The sequence below is a fragment of the Cydia strobilella genome, chromosome 6 (genome assembly GCF_947568885.1).
Source record: "Cydia strobilella chromosome 6, ilCydStro3.1, whole genome shotgun sequence".
NCBI lineage: Eukaryota > Metazoa > Arthropoda > Insecta > Lepidoptera > Tortricidae > Cydia > Cydia strobilella.
Window position 1 is genome coordinate 7579390 of NC_086046.1, and position 21830 is coordinate 7601219.

At 40.6% G+C, this 21830-nt stretch overlaps 2 protein-coding genes and 1 long non-coding RNA gene across 6 annotated transcripts in view; 2 read left to right on the forward strand and 1 right to left on the reverse strand.

Moving 5' to 3' along the window:
• The window catches only part of LOC134742380 (ecdysone receptor), a 324182-nt gene extending 311809 nt beyond the window's left edge, over positions 1-12373 (forward strand). For 3 of the 4 annotated variants that reach the window (XM_063675496.1, XM_063675495.1, XM_063675492.1), the window contains 7 exons: positions 1136-1306; positions 2299-2591; positions 4889-5053; positions 6282-6440; positions 7841-8063; positions 8372-8729; positions 8807-12373. In XM_063675496.1, the coding sequence (XP_063531566.1) occupies positions 1136-1306; positions 2299-2591; positions 4889-5053; positions 6282-6440; positions 7841-8063; positions 8372-8667 (1307 nt within the window). In that variant the 3' untranslated portion in view covers positions 8668-8729; positions 8807-12373. Of the gene's footprint in view, positions 1-1135; positions 1307-2298; positions 2592-4888; positions 5054-6281; positions 6441-7840; positions 8064-8371; positions 8734-8800 lie in introns of all 4 variants that reach the window. The other variant, XM_063675493.1, reaches the window with a different exon arrangement.
• The window catches only part of LOC134742428 (uncharacterized), an 87034-nt gene that overhangs the window by 19432 nt on the left and 45772 nt on the right, over positions 1-21830 (reverse strand). The window lies entirely within an intron of this gene.
• On the forward strand, positions 14908-21785 carry LOC134742402 (macrophage mannose receptor 1-like). The gene is made up of 5 exons (XM_063675537.1): positions 14908-15081; positions 15157-15420; positions 17143-17337; positions 18171-18422; positions 20047-21785. Exons 1-5 carry the CDS (start codon positions 15021-15023, stop codon positions 20238-20240), a joined length of 966 nt encoding a protein of 321 aa, XP_063531607.1. The 5' UTR covers positions 14908-15020; the 3' UTR covers positions 20241-21785.

The window sequence follows — 21830 nt, forward strand, 5'->3', positions numbered from 1 at the left end:
CGATACCTATTAGAAGTTAACTGCGACAAAAGAATGAGTAAGTATAGTTTAGTGAGCAGGTCAGTGCAGGAGGCAGGCGTAGGTACATACTAGGTAGGTATTTATACTACTCATCAGTCAAATAACTATAAACGCCGCACTTGACCTCTTTAAGTCTTTATTGAGGTAAGTATTTTTATCGCTGAACAAACAAGTCTGCCTTCCATTTAAATTATCTAAAGACGCATTCATAAAGAAAGCATTTACATTAGCGCTAGAACAGTCTTTAATGTCTGAGCAAAGAGCAAACTTAATTTGACTGGAGTTTAGCAATCAGTTTTCGTCGACTGTGGGAGAGAATGTTATGAGATCGGTATGAAGAACCGAGACAGCCGTGGCCTCGGAGCTCGGATCCCACGTGGAACTAGTTTTTTGGCGGCGGCCATTTCTGGCCGTTGCGCAACCAGGTACGGCAACCGGCCACCGACCCGAGACGTCTAATGGACACAATAAAAAACTAATGGGACAACAGGCTTAAATTGACCCCTCCCTCTTAAATGTGCTTATTGTGCCGTCGGGTGTTTGATCAGCTCCGTTTTTCCTTTTATTTACGTAAGGAAATTACATGGGACACCCACGCTTTCAAGACATTTTATTATGCTTTCCCTTTTAAGTTTCCTCGTTTTGTTTTTGATCGGTAACTGAATCTTATTTAGGGAGTAGGTGACCATGGCTTAAGAATCTCGTTAGATTGCGTCTGCTTACTTTATATGGAGTTCCGACTGCCGGGTGACAATTGCCATTACATTTCCATCACCCGACTCTTCTATGTCTTGAATACATAAATGATCGTACACCCTTATTGCTATGCGTAGCATGGTCCAAGCCAGCTTTTGTTTGGACAGGAAACGACTGCCGAAAATCACTTGCACGCAATTCGCTTCACAAACATCTTCGGCGAAGGAACATCGCCCCGCATGTAAAAATGAAAAATAAACTATCTTCACTCGCCCGCCGACTCGACAAATGGTTCATGAAATGTATGCAAATTTTATAGCGTCCGATTTTAGATGCCGCTGGGCCACCGGACTCGTTCGAATCTTTCTGCGCAGTTGCAGCGTAAACAATATTAACATTCCTTTATAAATTGTTACAGGTCGCGAGGAGCTGTCGCCGGCGTCCAGTATAAACGGGTGCAGTACAGATGGGGAGGCACGAAGGCAGAAAAAGGGCCCGGCGCCGCGACAGCAAGAAGAACTTTGCTTGGTTTGCGGAGACAGAGCCTCCGGATACCACTACAATGCGCTCACGTGTGAAGGGTGTAAAGGTAAGACAACAAGCGTACGTAACCTAAAATGGTACGCCAAGTATCCTTACGTAGGTGTGACCTTCATTACTGCCCCTGTTGCTACCTAGACGTCCTTGCCCTGGTCGCCCACGAGCGTGCCAATTCAGTGGTGAATTGGCGCATTATGTCGAGGTGGATGCGCGTGCATTTTGTATTCATATAGTCGAGACGAGACGTCACAATGGCTGTCTGCAGCACGTCTGCCTCCTGATTCACTGACGCTATCGTCCATCGGCGCCAGCGTACAACCAACCCTCGACGATTTCATCTGATATAAACAAGCGACGAAGCAATTACATCTTAAATATGTCTGAATAGAGGCAGACATGAAGCACTTAACCGTGTTTCAAACCAAATCAAATTGGTATGAAAATCACTTTGGAGTCTCAATATTGCACGTAGCAATAAGATTGCTTCCAAAAGCAGAGCAGGGCACCTGTCAATGAACCTTGCCTTTCAGTCAACCTTGCGTATCTATGCGTCTATAAGCGCAACTTGCCCCATCCCACTAACCCGGGGTTAACCGGTTAAACCGTTAACCCAGTGTCAAATTGTACTGGTAACTATGGTAACTCCAGGTAACCGGTTCGCCCGGTTAGTGGGATAGTGTAACTGTGGCCCTAAGCACCAATACATTATCTTCTCGCAAACACAATAGGTACGTTAGCAATAAAAAAAACTGTCATGTGTCATTAAACTTACATATGTTAGACATAGAAAATAAAACAATGCTTAATATATAAGTTTATGCCATTTTTGTATCAGTAGTCAAGCTTTGGATATGACGTGGTTGAAATAGAGATCGAAACGATCATAATATAAGGCAAATGGATAGTTACGCAAATGGCCATAGTCAGCAACTAATGATAAAATAATTCAATCCACCTTTTAATAAAGTTGTCGCCTATGACCACCATAAACTAACCCCTTTGTCACACCAAGCAAATGACGATACATTCGCAATGTTCCAGGTTTCTTCAGGCGGAGTGTCACCAAAAACGCTGTATACATTTGCAAATTCGGTCACTCGTGTGAAATGGACATGTATATGCGACGGAAATGCCAAGAGTGTCGTCTAAAGAAGTGCCTAGGCGTCGGCATGAGGCCCGAGTGCGTGGTGCCCGAGAACCAGTGCGCGATAAAACGGAAAGAGAAGAAAGCGCAGAGAGAAAAGGACAAACTGCCGGTTAGCACGACGACGATTGATGACCACATGCCGCCCATCATGGAGTGTGAACCCCCGCCGCCGGAGGCAGCTAGAATTGTAAGTATCTCGTATATTTATTAGTAACACAGACATATCTTAGTAGAACGCCTAATAGAAGAATGTGCTCTAGAAAGCGTAATGCACAAATTTGCCACAAACATCTCTTACAATGAATGAATATAGTTTGTATTTAGCAGCATTCTATGTGAATTTTCCATATCAAAATCGGTTTAAAACAATTGAAAGCGTTTTACCAAATAATTAACGGCTCTAGTGACCTCATGGCATATCAGTCAATCAATTCTTTATTCGTTCATCTTAGGCACATAAATAGGTGGTAACAGTATTCTAAGGAACAGCTATGGTGTGCCTTTTGGCGTACGAAATTATTACTTATTATCTAAATATATACAATTTTGTTTTATTACATTATTTACATGGGTAATGAGATAGAATCGCATACTTATACTGAGTCACTGAGAAATTGACACGTTTACCAAAGCCAACTCAGTAAAACGATCTCTTAAAAATAAAACTAACGTACATCGATCGTTTTCTTAGTCTTATTTTGTAAATTCTATCATATTCCTTGCGTTATCCCGCCTTTTTGCCAAGGCTGCCATCTGTCCTTCCAACCCAGAGGGTAAAATATTCCCTTATCCTATGAGACCAATGGGTGGGGTCATGGGTCCTTAGACTCGGGATTAGTCCGGTTTCCACACGATGTTTTCCTTCACCGAAAAGCGACTGGCAAATATTAACTGATATTTCGTACATAAGTTCCGAAAAACTCATTGGTAAAGCGGGGTTTGAACCCGCAACCTCCGGATAGAGCCACACGCTCTTACCGCTAGGCTATTCATATTAACCGTTAAAAAGTTTTCGAGAGCGTCTACAAATACAAACAAACACTACTCATACAATGGTATAAGATAGCATACAATAAGCGATACATACAACGTCTGTTTAGATATAACTCCGTGATTAAACACAAGGCGGTCACTTAAACCGCACTGGAGATTAACTGATCTTCAACTCTGATAAATCAACACAAGTCGGCCACGTACCGAAATGGAATATCAGATTTCATTTTCTGACATCATGTGGCCGCCTGTATATAAAACAAGGATATCATCTTTATATTCATATTGAAATAATCGAATTTATAATCGGTTTTTTGCTGACGATATTTTAGACATTTCTAAATTCAATTTGGAATGCAAATCGTATGTGGCGGCTACGTGAAACTGACACCTTTTATATGTTTACCTAGTTGATTACTAAGTTCTATAAAAGGAAATAGTGAGCGATTTTATACGTGATAAGCTTACAATACAACCTAATAAACATTGCTGTTCTGGTGTTGCAGAATTCCTTATATAGCATTTGGAAAAAACGTAAAAAACACGTACAAAGTACGCTCCCTGTTCATGTCGTTTTTAAATACGTTTTATTTCTAATCATACATTTCGATAGCTTGATTATTCATCTTTAATTTAATATATATCTATCTTTAATTTAGTAACGTGGGTTCCTTTGATTAAATACATAGACTACTTATAGAGTTTTCCAAGCCTGCCTCCTGCACAATTGTCTACAATGTCTACATCTATAAGTACGTTTTCGTGCGAAACTGAAAAATATGCAATGTTTGGAGGGCAATATCTTAGGTATATAAACTAGTAAAAAATAAATGGTGGTCACAAAATTTGCGGTAATATAGAGGCCTCATTAAAAAAAGGCAAAGAATGGAGCGAGTACCTAGGGGAAGGCGGGGTAATAACGAACACCTAAGGGAGTTTTAGAATAAATCAAAAGATAGTATTTGTAGCTTAACTGTAAATATTATCGTACTTTAAAAACAACACAACAGGTATCAACAACAACAACAACCAACAACACACACTACTACAATCAACAGTATTAATTTGAATCAACTTTTATAACAAAAACAAAACCTCTTCTTAGTGTTCGTGTTTACCCGGCACTGGTCGGGCAATCACGAACACCTAATGGGACAGTTAACATCTATTTGCTATTAATCGATTGTCTTAGTCTGTCATTTTGACTTGTTTATTTGTAAAAAAACGATAGAGTTGGACCACTCTTACTTTTCATGCCAAGTGCTATCTCAAGTATGGATTTTATAGGGATATATATGCATTTTTACTGCCAAGTTTGTGCAAAGTTAGCGTGGTCAGAGTGTAAGACATAAATTAACTAGATAATTGAGGGTTTTAAGTTTTATGAATAAGGTTAGACTTAAGAGATAATATTAAAAAGAATGACCGTTTCCATCAGAAGCGCTAACCAACAAAATGTTATCTACGTGAATGTGGAATGTTTGTTTGCAGCACGAAGTGGTGCCGCGGTTCCTGTCCGACAAGCTGCTGGAGCAGAACCGGCTGAAGAACATCCCTCCGCTCACCCCCAACCAGCAGTACCTCATCGCCAGGCTCGTGTGGTACCAGGACGGGTATGAGCAGCCTTCTGAAGAGGATCTCAAGAGGGTTACGCAGGTACGGAAAAAGTAGCCGAAAAAACCTCGCGTGATTTGTGCACAAGCCCTTTGAAATGAGAAAGTCCTTGGACAAACTATAAATCTGTTACAATATATTTGTGGACGGAGTTATTTAGGGTATTCTTAGAACATAATATTTCCTCCGATTTCCGGACGTCTATTTTAGTACTACAAGTGTACACAAAGCGTAATATCCGCAGACGCCAAATTCTCGGAATAATCTGTTAATTACATCTTCGAAGAAAGATGTTAATAACTTGTAATTGGCACGTACCAAATTGCTTGAAGATATAATTGGGAAGATTTTTGCGCAATTACCTAAAATAATTCGTACCGCTATGGTTTGGTATACGTTACAAAGATTCAGATTCGTTATAGGCCTGCCTAGAGAAATTCGCTCTCATAAAGGTGGCTATCAATAAATAAATATTATAAGACTAATCACAACGGTAAGCTCAAGAAGGCTTGTGTTGTGGGTAGGTACTCAGATAACGATATATAGAATATACCTAAATACATAGAAAACAACTATGACAGAAACAAATATCTGTGCTCTTCACACAAATAAATGCCCTTACTGGGATTCGAACCTGGGACCATCGGCTTTATAGGCAGGGTCACTACCCACTAGGCCAGACCGCGGTCGTCAATCAATAAATTGTCGAGGCCGAAAGTTGTCTATTCTACCTACCAGCCGACGAAGGGTCGCCTCAGTCTAGTACCGCAAATAATGAAGAGCATGGCCCGCAGCTTTTAGTTTCATCGCTGAAAGTAATGTTTATTCTCCTAATTATACGAAGCATTCAATCCTGAATGAGCCATTCGACGTCAAAAATATGTTTACATTTTTCAACTAATTACAAAGGAGTGAGATGGGGAGGTGCAAAAGTGCAACTATACAATTATAAAATAAGTAATGCCGCATGAATCCTATTTAATTAGGATTTCTATTATTTATTATAATGAATTTTGCAATGTATTCTCAAATTCTATTATGACAAGTTTAGTTTAGTTTATTATTTGTAAATAGTCACCATTAGTATAAAGATTATTGCCATACTCTAACAGGGCATGTACAGACTTTATAATGTTTTTATTAATACCATCGTATGTAAAAATAAACATGGACACAATAAAACATGTGAATATGTGAAAATATGTTTTTGACGTCGACTAATTCATTTAAATGTGTAGAGAGAATTATTAAAATTCCAATTTGTTGACAGACGTGGCAGCAAGCAGACGACGAGGAGGAGGAGAATGACGCGCCGTTCCGGCAGATCACGGAGATGACGATTCTTACCGTTCAGCTCATTGTGGAGTTCGCCAAGGGCCTACCGGGCTTCTCCAAGATCTCGCAGCCTGATCAAATCACGCTGCTAAAGGTAAGGAACATTGTGGAACACTATTTCGTACAAAACTTTGTTCACGGAGCACTTACTTTAAATAGATTGAAACCGTGGGACATTGCTGGGCAAAGGCATCTTTCCCGCCATTTGGTCCTATTCAACCCGCGCCGGGTGTGGGGTCAACTAACGCAGCGTACTACGTAGGCGAACAACACGCGAACGCGAAGCGAAGCGATACGGCGCGGGGTGAATCAAACCTTTGATACCTATAGAAGTATCCTACTTGGGCGATCTGGTTGCGAACGCGAACGCCGTGGGCCCGTTGCGCCGCGCCGCGCCGCTTCGCTTCGCGTTCACGAGTTGTTCAAGCGAGCAACTCGTGAACTCGTGTGTAAGACACTGCGTAAACCGCATTAGAACAGGCGTTAAAAACTGGGCGTACCATTGGCATAAATGGGGATGGTGTGACTCCTCTCAGTGTGTGGTGACCCTGAGCAGACGGTCAAACACATTGTTCTGGAATGCTCTCACACCAAATTCAAGGGACGTATTGATCTCGTCAACACCAGTGAAAGGGCCATAGAGTATCTCAAAAGTGCAATCACCAATCTCTAGATTAGAATAATGTTTAATTTAAATCCAGTATAAATATACGACAAAGAGGATATAATAGGATAGAGCGGTACTGTCATAGTAAATTTTTTAACTACAGTAAATTCACTGCCATCTGTCGACACACGATTAAAACTAAAAATGAAACTGTATAAAAATACGATAAAATGTATTTATATAGGGAAAAATAATTTTTATTTGCATTAATTATTTTTATATGATTTTGACCCATGTTCTTTCACTGATATGCGTTAAAATTGTTAAATAACAAACGAAACCGTCAACGCCATCTATCTGAGAGGAGGCCAAAGGTAGTGGCGCCATCTGATCGAGAATCAAATTTTCTTAATTTTTGAGGCACGTTTTTTTCTTAAACTATATACATCTATTACGAAGTTATATCTTTCTTTGATATACGATAAATAAATAATGCTCACTCCGCTACCGCCAATTAGATAAAATATCTGTGGCGAATTATTCTTATCGGTCTTATAAGAATAAAAGTGGTTAAATGTGAATTGTCATTTCATTTGATTATAACTTTTTTTTGTCCTTATAAATAAATGTGAATGTAATGTTAGCCAGAAGTGTACTTTATTAAAAAAATCATAAATATTAATGTTTTCACTTTAACACGTTTCTGTGAATGACGCGCTTGGACTCGCGTGTTTTAGTCACTCGCGCGACATATTTTGGAGAGTCTAGGTCTCCTTTCTCAAGCATTAACAATGCGAGCAAGCGGTCGCGGCCGTGGTTCGCTACGTGCGTGCTAGGCTCAGGGCAATGCTATGTAAAATTAATATTAAAACCATTATTTTCCCCAGGCCTGTTCTAGCGAGGTGATGATGCTCCGAGTGGCGCGGCGATACGACGCGGCCACCGACAGCGTGCTGTTCGCGAACAACCAGGCGTACACCCGCGACAACTACCGCAAGGCCGGCATGGCGTACGTCATCGAGGACCTGCTCCACTTCTGCCGGTGCATGTACTCCATGCAGATGGACAACGTCCATTACGCATTGCTTACGGCGGTCGTCATATTCTCAGGTAATTAGACGAGGGTTAGTTAGATAGTTAGTTAGTTAGAGCGTAGACTTACTCTACAGAAAAGCTGGCATGGTGTACCTACGTCATCTGCATTTTTGTCGGAGCATTTGTGCATTACGCGTTACTCACGACGTTATTTTTTAAGGTAGCTACAAGAGTTGGAAGCAAAAACGTGTACTCTACTCACACTACTGTGAAATATTCCAACAATTATTTTTTGTCAAGGCAAGGTATATGTATAATAATTCAGCTAGCCGTCGGTTTACTTTAGCTATTTAAACTGACCCCGTATTTCGTTTCGTTTCCAGACCGGCCCGGGTTAGAGCAGCCGCAGCTGGTGGAGGAGATCCAGCGGTACTACCTGACTACGATGCGCATGTATATCCTGAACCAGACCGGCGGCTCCCCGCGCACGTCCGTCGTGTACGGCAAGATCCTCTCCATCCTCTCCGAGCTGCGTACCCTGGGCACGCAGAACTCCAACATGTGCATCTCGCTGAAGCTCAAGAACAGGAAGCTGCCGCCGTTCCTCGAGGAGATCTGGGACGTGGCGGACGTGTCCACGACGCAGGCGACGCCCGTCCAGCAGTCGTCGGCGCTCTAGCAACCCTCGCCACGCTCGCCGGCCGGCCGCGGCCTGCTGTAGCCTGTAGCCTGCAGCCTGCCGTCTGTAGCCTGCAGCCTGCCGTCTGTAGCCTGCAGCCTGCCGTCTGTAGCCTGCAGCCTGCCGCCTGTAGCTGCAGCCGCGGCCGGCGAACACTCGGAGAGAACGCTCATAGACTGGCTAGTTTTAGTGAAGTGACACGGACACTTAGTCGGACGTGATGATTGTATTTATAAGGATTGTGCAAATTTTAACACTTAAGAAGGGCGCGCGCGCCCCATTTCGTACGTATTCGGTGACCGACGACGAAAATGTGCGGGAGATTAGTGAATATATGTGTTGTTGAACGTTTGGAGAATATATATTTAGTGTTGATCGTTGGGCGGCGGAGTCGTTCCGAGCCCGGGCGAGTCGGTCACTCGGATACGACTCTATGATAAGATTTCGTCAATAAGTACACCTCCTAAAATAATCATACGTACATACACTACGAGAGTTTATAGAGAAAAAAATAATATATGAAGAATGTTTCTATTGGATGAAAAGATGAATAATTATGTTTATTTACCAAAATTAACGATGCATAGGTTGACCTTTTCGATCGATATATATCTGGACGGGCCCTCGGCCCGGTTGTACATAGAATACGTCTGACGCGTTATCGTGTCCGGTTTCGTTCCGATTCGAGTTCCGTTGTCCTGTCCCGCGTCCCTCTACACGAGTAATTATAATTTATTGCTGTGATTACATTTATAACATGTTAAACTTACTTAGGCGAAAATAAGTGTGTCTTATTACATATATAAAAATTCTACTGCCGTCGGTTGCTTTCTTAAAAGCATTAAGAGTCTCGTCTCTCTGTTTAGGTACTTTTGTAATAAATAACTATATACACTCGATTCATGTTCGCAGCGAGCACCGAGCTGCGAAGCTAGTCGCTTCCTACGGAGCCTAGACCACAGTACAACGTTCTCACTCGTAACACCTCAATAATTAGGGATAAAACATCATTATTATGTAGTATTTTCACTGCGATAAGCATATTACAATTATTTTGCTTAAGAAAAATCTGTAGTGCCTAAATCGAAATAATGTGTCGTATTTATTTTCAATTTAGAATTATAGGGGCAGGTTTGGCTATCGATTCCCAGTGTTCTTAATTTTTTGTTACGTTTATTTAAATAAATACATAAACTATGTTCTACTTATTACACGTGGCGTTGCGTGCATGTATAAAGGCAGCTGTTATGTAGGTTCGATTGTATAGAAAGCATAGAATGGTAGCGCCCGTAAATGTTCTCCACAATAAATTATTACGTTCGCTTAGCTACGTTCCTTAAACACTAACACAAAAAAGTACAAAATGGCAGCTTATTTAATATGTATGCCTTAGTTTGAAAATAAGTGAACTTTTGGCCGAGCTTACTCTATGGGAACAATATAAGGTAGTCGAGTAATGTCGCCATGCACGCAGCGATACGTGAAGTAGGTATAACCTAACCTGCCTCTAGCTGAACTAATGTAACATCTGTACACTCGTCACTTCACCGAAGCATGTTCTAAGTAATCGATCAACAATAAGATACCTACTGCCCGTATTTTAGCTACATCCAAAAGAAATGCCTTATTTTGCGGTACCTGTATTGCGTACCTACATTGTTGATGAATAAAATCATAGTATATAGAGAATAAAAAAGTAATAGATCTCAATTACCCATAAGCGTTGTTCATACTTTAGGCATTTTCTCGTCGTTTTCTGGGCATTCTTATTTTTATCAGATGGGCAAGCATAATCGCTTTTATTTCCAACATAAAGTAACCGTCCCTTACTGGCGATACAAGTGTGAGCAGGACGAATGCTTTAAGTCCGACATGAATGCGATAATGCTATAATAATCGTTTTTGGTAGCTGAATGTATACATGTTCTTTGAATACAGTGTCCGTCTTAAAACATGTTTGAAAGTGTTAGCATAGTTCTATTTCATTCATAGTGTTCACATAACATTCATATCATCGTCGAACACCAAACAACATAACGAGTACATAATGCGTTATAATAATGTTAGTGTCTCTAGGTGCGTGTTGATTGTGTCTTCTTTACTAATGAGTATGCCACTGTGTCGTGAGTCTACATTACACGTATGCCTGGGATTTTGGAAAAGCATTTCTAATATACGTATGATATGAAGTTGCATGACGATCGGGCTTGCACCGCGGGCCATGCGCTAGTCGCTTCCATTGATATCTGTTCTAGAAGTAGGCGATTCCTAATAAAAACGAAGCACAAATGTTTATTGGAATCTTGGCGTCTTTATGGCGTAATTGATAACGAACACACTGCCATTGTAATCGTATGTTGGTGCGGTATTGTATGCGTGAGATCATTATCAGGTTTTCTATAGGATTTTCAGTTGTTGTGAAATGTTATATAAAAGACAGTCTTTGACTACCTTTACGCTATACGATGCCTTATGAAGGCGCGGGCGGGTCGCCGCAGCTCCAGTCTACATGCAGCCCGAGTCTACCGCGAAAATCGTATATCGAAGTTTCGTTATCTGCCTCTCTATCGCTCAATTTGCAATATTGATAGAGGCAGATAACGACATTTCGATTTTCGCGGTAGGCCGTCTGAGGTGAAGCGACGGCTCGCCCGTGAGCTCGAGTTTGTGACAAATATAACTGCCATTCGTTAAGTAATAGTTATACATCCATGGTTGGATTCGACGCGTAGTCACATAACTGATAGCTTCGTAGTTTTCGGCTTCGTCGGTGCACAGCCGGTCGTATTTGATACATTTTTCGATTATTCGATTTCTAAATTGTAATAGATTTATTAAGTATGTAATAATGTTACATGAAAAGTAATAAGTAATGAGATACCCTAATATAATTTGTGTCTTAGCTGGTAAAAATATTAATATGAAAATAAGTTTGTATCGCTTATTGGGATAATAATGTAAAAGTGAAACGAAACACAAGCATGGAGGCAATTCGAGCGACAAAGTCGCAGCAAGTACAGTACCTATAGAGGGGTAAACGCGCATGTGACACCTATAGAGTTGCAAGCGCCCATAGACGATGTCCGCCTTCCATCAGGGGGACCGTATACCTGTTTGCCACCATGGTGGTTGTGCAGGGGTAGATTGGGAGACGAGGACGATAAGACTGGGCGAGGGAACAGGATGGACTATTCAACCTGTTGCACTTCATTGCCTTTCTGAATCTATTTAGTTTGCCAGTAAATATGTATGAGTAGGTATCAGTGACAGTGACCAAGCGTGGCACATCCAGTCTATTACAAAGTGAGGACTATAATGTAATGTTGGGGAGTCTACGCCGTTTCCAATGAAATGTTGTACATAGGTACCTTTAGATTCTATCGTCATATGTTTGACATATGTTTAATTTTATTCATCTAAGAAAGTACAGATGGCTGTTGTTATTTTTATATAATTTGGGTAGAAGTATATTTTTTGTAAATGACCTCTGTATTTATCTTTTGTAAGCTTTGTAAGCCATAGGGACTTAGATAGTGAACGAGCTACGAACATTGTGATTGCAATTGTAATTTCTATCCACGGCGATATATTTGTTCTACGTGAATAATTATTATTTTCAATGCGACGGTTTTTTTCTTAATAATTTTTGTTACTTCAGAGTGCAATATGTACAAATATTTACATATTAAATATAATGTACAGTCAATTTTTAGTTTTAATGTGTCAACGCAATATTGCTGAGCATTCTTGAATGCCACGGGCCGCATAATAAATTATCACAAGTGGGTGCGACGTGCAACTCTCACTGTTGTGTTTGTCTTATACTTAAGTGATTAATTTTATATAGATGGACTAGGTGATCTTTGTATTTAAATTTGCTAATTTTTGGTAGCAGATTAGATTTGTTTACTTGTATAAGATGAATAATGTACATTTTGAATTGATTTTAAAGTGATTTAGTTGTTATTTAGTAACGAATTGTCTTATTAGGTGTAACTGCCTGCAGCCTCGTGGACGGGCTCGAGTCCACTGATACCAGTGTGATTGTGCAATGTCGTTTAGAACAATTGGGTACTAACAGCAACACACTTGGCCGACCGTTAGTAGACATTACCTCCTTGGTTTAAGAATGGTCAGTTAACTGTGACGACGATGGTACCTCGGCGGGCGGACGCGGTCGACCAATAGCGGATTAGCTGAGTGTAACAACTCGGCCTACGCTGACAACAGTGCGTCCTCGCGCGACCGCGCCCGCTCGCCACAGCTAAGGCCACTCTTCAACACACTTCAAGTGCCACGTCGAACGATATGTGAAGGCTGATAGTAAACGATAAGAGCCCATTCCGTGTTCATCGAAACACAATTTCGTATTTTATTTCGTATCTTACTGTCTGCAATAATTACTCTTTTCCTCGTTATTACTTCGCCTTAGTAATTGTTTACACTGTTTTGTATGATTTAACTGAAGTGGTGGAGCGAATTAGATATAGGGAACAGACATGACGATATGTTAAATTTTAGAGAGTCAACTTTTATAAAAGATAATAACTACAAAACAAACCAAGAAAAGGTGTGTACAAAATGAGGAAATTTGTATGAAACATTGTTATGCGAATAAACTTACACCTCAAGATAAATATATTAAAAATTATAAAAAAAATATTCTTGTCTTTTATTTACTCCGTTTCATGTTACAAAACATGATATTTAGGGCCTGTTTCACAATGTCCAAGTAAAGTCCTGAATAAGCTACTTGCCACTTATCTGACGAAATAAAGTCATCGTTGGCGTTTCACAATCTCCAAATAAGCTTTATCTGCTGGATAAAGTGCTTTTTTTGTAGGAAATTTCATCTGCCAGTTAATTTATTTGTTAATTAGCTATCTAATACTTTACTTGGACATTGTGAAACAGGCCCTTACTCATACATATATTTATATTTTTATATTTGGTTTTACTCGAAACTAGTTTTGATCTTGTTTGAATCATCTGCCTAATCCTAGTCATTTATTAGTAACGTAACGTAATTATAACATTTATTAAATGTCAGCGATCGACTCGCAAAGTTATACACACATGTAGCAGTCATAGTCATATGTGAAAACTAAATCATCTGCATGATTATACATTAAACAATTTAATAAAATACAAAACCGGCCAAGTGGGAGTCGGACTCGCGCACGAACGGACGTGTCTTCTACTGAAACGTCGCAGGCCCTCATGTATTTTGCTATGCTATCTGCCCATCTTATCTTCCTCTTCCTCTGGACCCAGCAATGTTGAGATCCATAGCAACATTCCCGATGTAATCAGGAGGTCTTCTTTTCACGTGTCCAAACCATCTCAGTCGACTCTCTTATCGGCGATATCACGTACCGAGGCTACCGCGAACGTATCTTATCGAGCCTCGTTAAAATACCGCACATCCACCGAAGCATCTTCATTTCGGCGACTTGGACAGACCGGACGTGGCTCTGCGTCATAGCCCATTTTTCACTCCCATAGGTTAAAACTGGTCTTATAGAATTGAGCTTCACGGGCATCCTCCGATCACAGGTAGCGCCAGTCACTTCCTGCCACTTCAGCCAGGCAGCGGCGATCCGGTGCTGCAAGTTCACCTCCAATTTTCCTGAGCTGTGCGCCATGGTACCCAAATATTTGTATTCGTCACACCGAGTGACTTGCTGTCCATCGATAACGAGAGGGTCTTCAAGCTGGTTTGGTTCGTTACACACCATGTAGGTATTGGGATTTCGCGATGCTTATTAGCATCAGCAGGCCACCGCCTTCAACTGACGTTTCCAGTCACCGAGAGCTACTTCTAACTTTTCGGGATGTTGTGCAGATGGCTACATAGACTGCGTAAATAAATATCGATGGTGCTTTGGTTTGGGCATGTTCAGTGAGTACATCAATCACCAGGCAGAAGATGTATGGACTTAGCACAGAACCTTAATTTACCCCTTCGGTAACTGCTATTGGCTTGGTTTGCCCCACTGTCGTTCGAATTACCGATTTAACGTTTCTATACATGTCAGCTATTATGTCAATGTAAGTACCTCTGGGATATTTTTATGCATGACCTAATAGGTAACAATCAAAGAAAATTGGACAATTAAATTTTGTGAGCAACCTACATAAGTTACAATATTTATTGCAACCGGTTCGCCAAAGCGAATATCTGGGCGTTTTTCCTGTTATGCTCGTTTGTGGTCGCGACGACATATCACAGGCGAAGTGGCCACTGTCAGCGTCTTCATTGCAGTACGAATCATCGGACTGCACGCATGTCCGTACCAGTAATTTATGACTAAGTCGTGCCTGTGATTTGTTTACATGCTGTGATTTTCATCATGAGCTCGCTCAAGACTATCTCAGTGTTGTTATTAGTGCAATTAATATGTCAGTGTTCACGTAAGTGTTTAAAACAATGATTCAGTTAACAGATGAGTGCGTATTTTATCTTTTAAGCACCTTATTCGGTTTTAGAGGGGCAGCAGAAGCCAAAGTTCTTCCGGAAAGACTACACTTTCATAGAGGAGTCCCAGGCGTTTTATAAAATACATACGATACACAGGACATGGCCAGATGCGAGGAAGAGATGTGCCATGGAGGGGGCCAGTTTGTTTTACGCTGAAGATGAGGTTGAGGCAGACGCTGTGATGGGTTTATGGAATAGGACACAGCCGTTTTCGTGGGTGTATGTTGGAATTTCGGATTTGTTGGCGAAAGGAGTTTGGGAAACAATTGACGGTGAGTGTCCTCCTAACATGTTATCAATTCTACATAAAAACACCCATAAAATTAAGTCAATGCTTGATTTGGGTTTGCCAATTTAATCAAATAAAGAATCAGCGTCAGTGCTACGGCAGGTAATCAGCTAAAGTTAAATTAACTTAGTCCAACGTTATTTTAATTTAAACGAAACTAGACAACAACGATATTTACCAAACAAGATCACAGGCTAGTTAACTCTTGATAAAAAAATTAGGTATAATTACATATTGACATTCATAATCAGTTGACTGGTTTTTGATGTAAACAACTGTTTATATACATAGGCTATTTTAAATCAACTTGAAAAAATATTGACCTTTAGATAAGGGCCTGCTTATTTCCTAATAGGTAGGTGCATACAAAAACTTACAATAGCAGCTTAGATGCTAACATTTTATATTATAGGCATACCTATAGGTACCAAAATCAATCTAAAAAACTTGGGTATCAAGCTCGCTCCTAGATCCGCCAATCCTAAGTTGCGGAAAGTTTCCATAAAGTTGGAAAAGTTTTCGGATATTTCAGAAAAAATCAGAAGAAACAAAGGAAACTTTCATTTTGGGAATGGAATATTTCGATTCTTATACAAAGTTTATAGCAATTTTGGATTTTTCCGACGACAGTAACTAATCCCAACTCCGAAAACGGGTGAAATTCGATATTACAACGTTCGACACGATCAAGTTAATGCGTTATGAAACCTTTCACCGCGGCACTTTTCCACGTCCACTTTGAACCAGGGACCCTTTTAATGGGCGACACTTAAACACGGCTAACACATTGAAACTTTCCCTATTGAACTGCAAGCCCATTCATACCCTTACCTTTGACTAACCCTTACCGAAAAGCTAACCAAAAATAAGGCTAGCTCTTAATAAGGGTTACCCTTATCTTTAAGCGCTTTTTATAAAGGTTTCCCTTTGCGTGAAAGAGACAGGATTAGTATATATCTACGGTAGTGTATGAAAAGGAAAGAAAATACGTGTCTAGTCAAAGAACGCCGCCGTCGCCGACGACGATCGCTCGGATTCGAAGTAATGTGTGCTTTATGAACAAGGTAGACGACTTAAATTAGCACGCTTATATGCTAAAAGGGAAGCCCTTTATAAGGCTAACCCTTATAAGCAATATGCAAGGTGTTGGTGAGCGGATGATAAGGGTTTTGTAAGGGTATTTGGGCTACCGATTACTCAAATATGGTAGCTTTATATAAGGGTTTTTAAAACCAAAACAAAGGGTTTCGTCTGGCAAAGGGTATGGTGAGTTATGCAATACCCTTATAAAACCCCGATAAGGGATAGCGGGCCGGTCCCTGCTTTGAACCAAACAAGTATATGTACATATATAGGGTACCGATAAATAATATGGACACATTAGGCTCGATTACAAAACAGTAAAAAACGTTGAGGGTTGAACGTTACATTTAATTAACCGAAAACAGCTTAGGGCCGGTACTAACGGCAACCCGACTGCAATTTTGATGAGAACTGCACGACGACTGCAACGTCGGTATCGCTGTGACATCTTAACTTTATCTTAATTTTATTTAAGCATTGTACTTATTACCAGCAGCCGTAGCACGGTCGCATTTTCATCACCAGTCACCATGCCTGTCACGTTCTTACAAGTATGTACTTAAGTGCGAAAGTGACAGGCATAGTGACAGGCGATAAACATGGAACCATGCTGCCACCGCAGGTCGCCCAATACTAGACGTGTTCAGCAACTGGGGTCCCGGCGAGCCAAACGACGCGAACAACGTGGAAGACTGCGTGATCTGGCGGCGCGACAACTCGCTTAACGACGTCCGATGTGACCACAAATATCCCTTCATCTGCAAGAAAAGCCTGCTCGATCTGGACTGGAACACGCTTTGTGATATGCCTGATCCCAGTAAGTTTAGATCTATTTTCTACGCACTACAGAATTGATGGAGCTATCCAATATTATTCTCGTTAGCCCGATTTGTCGTACCGCTAATATCAAATAAATGAAAATGAAAATATTTTATTTCATTAATAAAATGTTACATTACAAGGTAGTAGGTTGGGACTTCCTTTTAAGTATATTATACCTGTATCAGGAAGTATATCCTGTAATAGGTGTATGAGATCGTGTGAGTGCAGGTGGTGAGGTGATGTACTAATCGGCACTTCTTATATATAGGCACTGTAAAGCATAGAACTATGTATCGTACTTTTCTTACACAATAGGTATTTTCTTATACAATAGGTACTGTAAAGTAAAATGTCATATTTTCTTACTTATTATATTAAAACTGATAAGTAGGTACTTTAGAGTTTAAGTTAATATATAATACGAGTATCATATTTAAAATGGTGCGGATTTTATAAGAACACTTCAGTTCAAATCTCGCACTCAGCTCTTATGAATCGACTCTTAGGAATCAAGCGAATATTTCATTATGGAAATGAAAACTTCGATTCCCAGGCAAAAATATGAAGTTTCCGAAAATTTTCTGTGGAATTTCCGACGGCGCATCAATAAATACAATAAAACAGCAAACCACGAGTTTGTTGTAGGTATAATATTATACCCGTATCTCCTGTCTGTTAGCTGTTATCGATAAGGCCTTAAACAGATTCTCTTTTTCCTATCCGTTCCCTGTCTGATCATCACCACACGCATTAAGCTACTCTCCGTGCATGAAGCCACGTCTTTTCTTTAAATTGACCAATTTTTTTTATTGCAATCGCAAATTTCAGGTTACCACTACAACAAAGATTTCGGCAAATGCTACAAGTTCCACCTCTCCCCAATGAACTGGACGGACGCCCACGCCGTGTGCAGCGCAGAACAGTCGTATTTAGCCATCATCAACAGCCAATCTGAGGCTGACTATCTGGTCAAGATCACTGAGGAGGCCCCGAAGAGCAAGATTAAAGGGAACTTTCTGAGCGGAGCGGTGTATCTTGGCTTTCACAATAGGGAAAATGACGGGTGGAAAACTATTAAAGGTTACTTTTTTTATGCCACTGTTCCGAAAGGACCACTTACTCTGGCGCAGCGACCCAAAGTGTGTCTTGGCCTCCAACACGACAGTTCGCCACTGATCCCGGTCCTGTGCAGTTTCCCGCTAATCTTGGATCTGGACCTCGCGCAGATCAGCGTCCACCACATCCGCCCATCGGTACCTAGGTCCACTACTACTACTAGCTACTAACTGCTAACTGGTACTAGGTACTAGGTCGAAAGGACCACTAGAACTACCTAATATATTTTGACTTTACAATTCTCAGTGCGATATTGGGGTTTATTTGCCTCAAGAGTTCAAACCTTTAAAATTGATTTAGTTTTGTAGTTGTACTACATTGCCTACCACTAACTACTTACGCAGGAACCTATAAGGACGTATATTTACGACCGGTCTGGCCTAGTGGGTAGTGACCCTGCCTGTGAATCCGATGGTCCTGGGTTCGAATCCCGGTAAGGGCATTTATTTGTGTGATTGATGAGCACATATATTTGTTCCTGAGTCATGGGTGTTTTCTATGTATTTAAGTATTTATATAGTATATAATATCGTTGTCTGAGTACCCATAACACAAGCCTCCTTGGGCTTACCGTGGGGCTTAGTCAATTTGTGTCAGAATGTCCTATAATATTTATTTATTTATAAAGTTAAAGATCGATGATTTTGCACGCAAAATTATTACACGCCAAAATTAAGCGTAGTAAGGCCTGGGGGCCTTACACAAGGTCCTTCGAGCCGGATAACTAACATAGAATAATAATTATTACACAAAACTAGTCTGTGCGGAAAGAGAAGTCGTAGAATGTATTGGATCCCATACATTTCACTCTTCTCTTTCCGCACAGACTCTGTTAGAGTTAAGTTACGACTGGGCATGAATTTATTTTCTTTTTTATTATCCTATCACCTATTTTAAGGTTGGAATTGTATACTGTATACTTGAACTGTGTGACTTCAACAGAATAAACCAGCCGGCCCAGCCAAGGTGACAATCGCTATCGCTACGACAACGAAACGCTTTCTCTCTATCACTCTTCCATATTAGAGCAACAGTGACAGTTGCGTTTCCTTCGCTACGGAGCGTGAGCGATGCATGTTGGCTACACGGCCTGAGTAGAATTGAATATCTAAGTGGGTACTTAAGACGTGACGCACTTATTTATTTGTAGACGTGAAGTCACTTACTTACTTAGTAATTGACTGTGTTATTGCAAAATACGTGCTACAATATTTTTTTCTTAATAGCTCTTTTCATTGGGTAAGTGTAGGTCTAACCATGATCGCAGTGAAAAAAAAAACAAATTTTGAATTATCTATTTTAACTATTTAACTGTGTAGGTAAATTATTAATAACGTAGATGAGGTGTCGGCAAAGTACGATTGCGGCACTTCCAAGTCACCCAAAAAAATTTAGACATACATATACATACAGTCATACATACATATGAGTTACGACTCTTTGGGATTCCTAATACTGGTATTTTTCTATTCGGTTGTCTCTTCTTTTCATTAGTTTGCCAACCCTGAGATAGATGAACAGTCTAAATCAAGAGCGAAAAAATAAAAGTACCTATATAACACTTACGTATTGTAATAATTGTTTTCAGGCACCTCACTAGCAGACAGCGGCTACACGGGCTGGGGCAACCAGCAGCCGGACGGCGGCGACAATGAGCCCTGCGGTTCCATGTTCTATAACGGCCGCCTGAACGACCTCGGATGCTTTCAACGGTGCTTCTTCATATGCGAACACGATATAGGCCTGCTTAGTGGCGCTATAGAGGAGAGGTTCGGTGACTGAGGTGTAGATTTGGACCAAGTTAACTCTGTACAGACTTTGCAATGACAGTGTCGAAGTGCATAAACGTCAAATTTCTATGAAAATGTGACAGCACTTATAAAGCACTTCGGCAAGTCAAAGTTGGTGTAGAGTTAGTTACCTTAGTCCGACTATACCTATTTGTGCACTGTTTATATATCCCACTTACTAAAAGTTCCCCAACGTCCAGCCCCAACGATTAATTGCTTATTGACTTAGCTCTATGAAGAGGTTTCCCTTTCAGAGATACCGCTAAAATGAAACCTTCCTATTTCAAAAAATTATGACACCTGCATGTGCTGTCATCGCGCTAGACCCCAGTCCTTCACTTTAAACATAAACGAGCAACATTCGATTCTATCTTTACGATGAGAAAGTGTAAAATGGCATAATAAGCGTTATAATCGATACCCCCGAGAGGTTAGCGCTTAGAAACGGGTATTCAGCTTACCCGTATTATGAAGCGCTTAAAAAGCCAAATGAAAGGGTATTAGTTAGCAACGACTTCGAAATACCCCTTCCAAAACCCTATAAGGGGATCCCGTTTCCAGTACAAAATGAACACACACTAAATGTTCTAGTTTTCAAAATCAAACAAGTTTAATTCCCGAGGCTCCGCGCCCCCCACTTTGAAAACCCCTGCCATATGGTAATCCATGATGGATGGCAACACCATCTATTAACTCTGACCAGAACTGCACCCGTCTAAGGCGGTAGGCAACGTCCTTGGAGATTTAACTGTACCTACTTATACTTAATTTTTACAAAATAATCAGTCTTGTCTAATGCTAAAAATAATTAATTAATATTGCAAGAAAAAATCATTAAACTTAAACTTTAAACACATACGTGTTCTTGGCACGGAATGTGTTAAATGACCAAATCTGTCATTGTATTACAAAACCAGACCGTCTTGCGTTGTGTTGCGCAGACAGAGTTGCGTTCTCGCGCGCGAGTCCATACTTGAAGTCGCGCAAGAACGCAACTCACGCCAGCAGGTCAGGTTGTAAAAGTAAAAAAAAATATCGGCACTGAAACTGGCACTTTAGTATCTGGGATATAAAACAGTTTAATGTTTTAAAACTAAGTACTTACAAGTTTTGTATCTGCACTGCGAACTTAGGTCGTTCAATGCCATTGATAAAGTAACCGATGATTGTTTCGAATCGCCCGGTAGAAAGTAGCTTAGTTTAGTGCTAAATGTAGATACACCTAGTCTACATTTAGCACAAAACTACTATTTAACTAAACTAATGCTGTGGAATGAGCTCCCTGCTGAGGTTTTCCCGAGGGGCTACAGTATGGGGGTTCTTCAAAAAAGGAGTATACAGGTTTTTAAAGGGTCGGCAACGCGCGTGTAATATATCCGGGGTTGCAGGCGTCCATAGGCTACGGTAACTGCTTACCAACAGGCGGGCCGTATGCTTGATTGCCACCGACGTGGTATAAAAAAAAACTAAAACCTACCTCTTTATTTTTTTCTATTCATCTCATTTGTAATTTTGTGTACTTAATCAGAAAAGCTGGTTGCACCGTGGCTGTGCTTTGTTTGTTAAATAAAAAATATACCTA

Excerpts from the sequence above, each read along its gene's own strand:
- LOC134742402 (XM_063675537.1), top strand. The coding sequence starts at position 15,021 with ATGAGCTCGCTCAAGACTATCTCAGTGTTGTTATTAGTGCAATTAATA. Across the intron at positions 15,082-15,156 it reads ATTAATATGTCAGTGTTCAC|AGGGGCAGCAGAAGCCAAAG; the intron begins GTAAGTGTTTAA and ends ATTCGGTTTTAG. Across the intron at positions 17,338-18,170 it reads TTGTGATATGCCTGATCCCA|GTTACCACTACAACAAAGAT; the intron begins GTAAGTTTAGAT and ends CGCAAATTTCAG.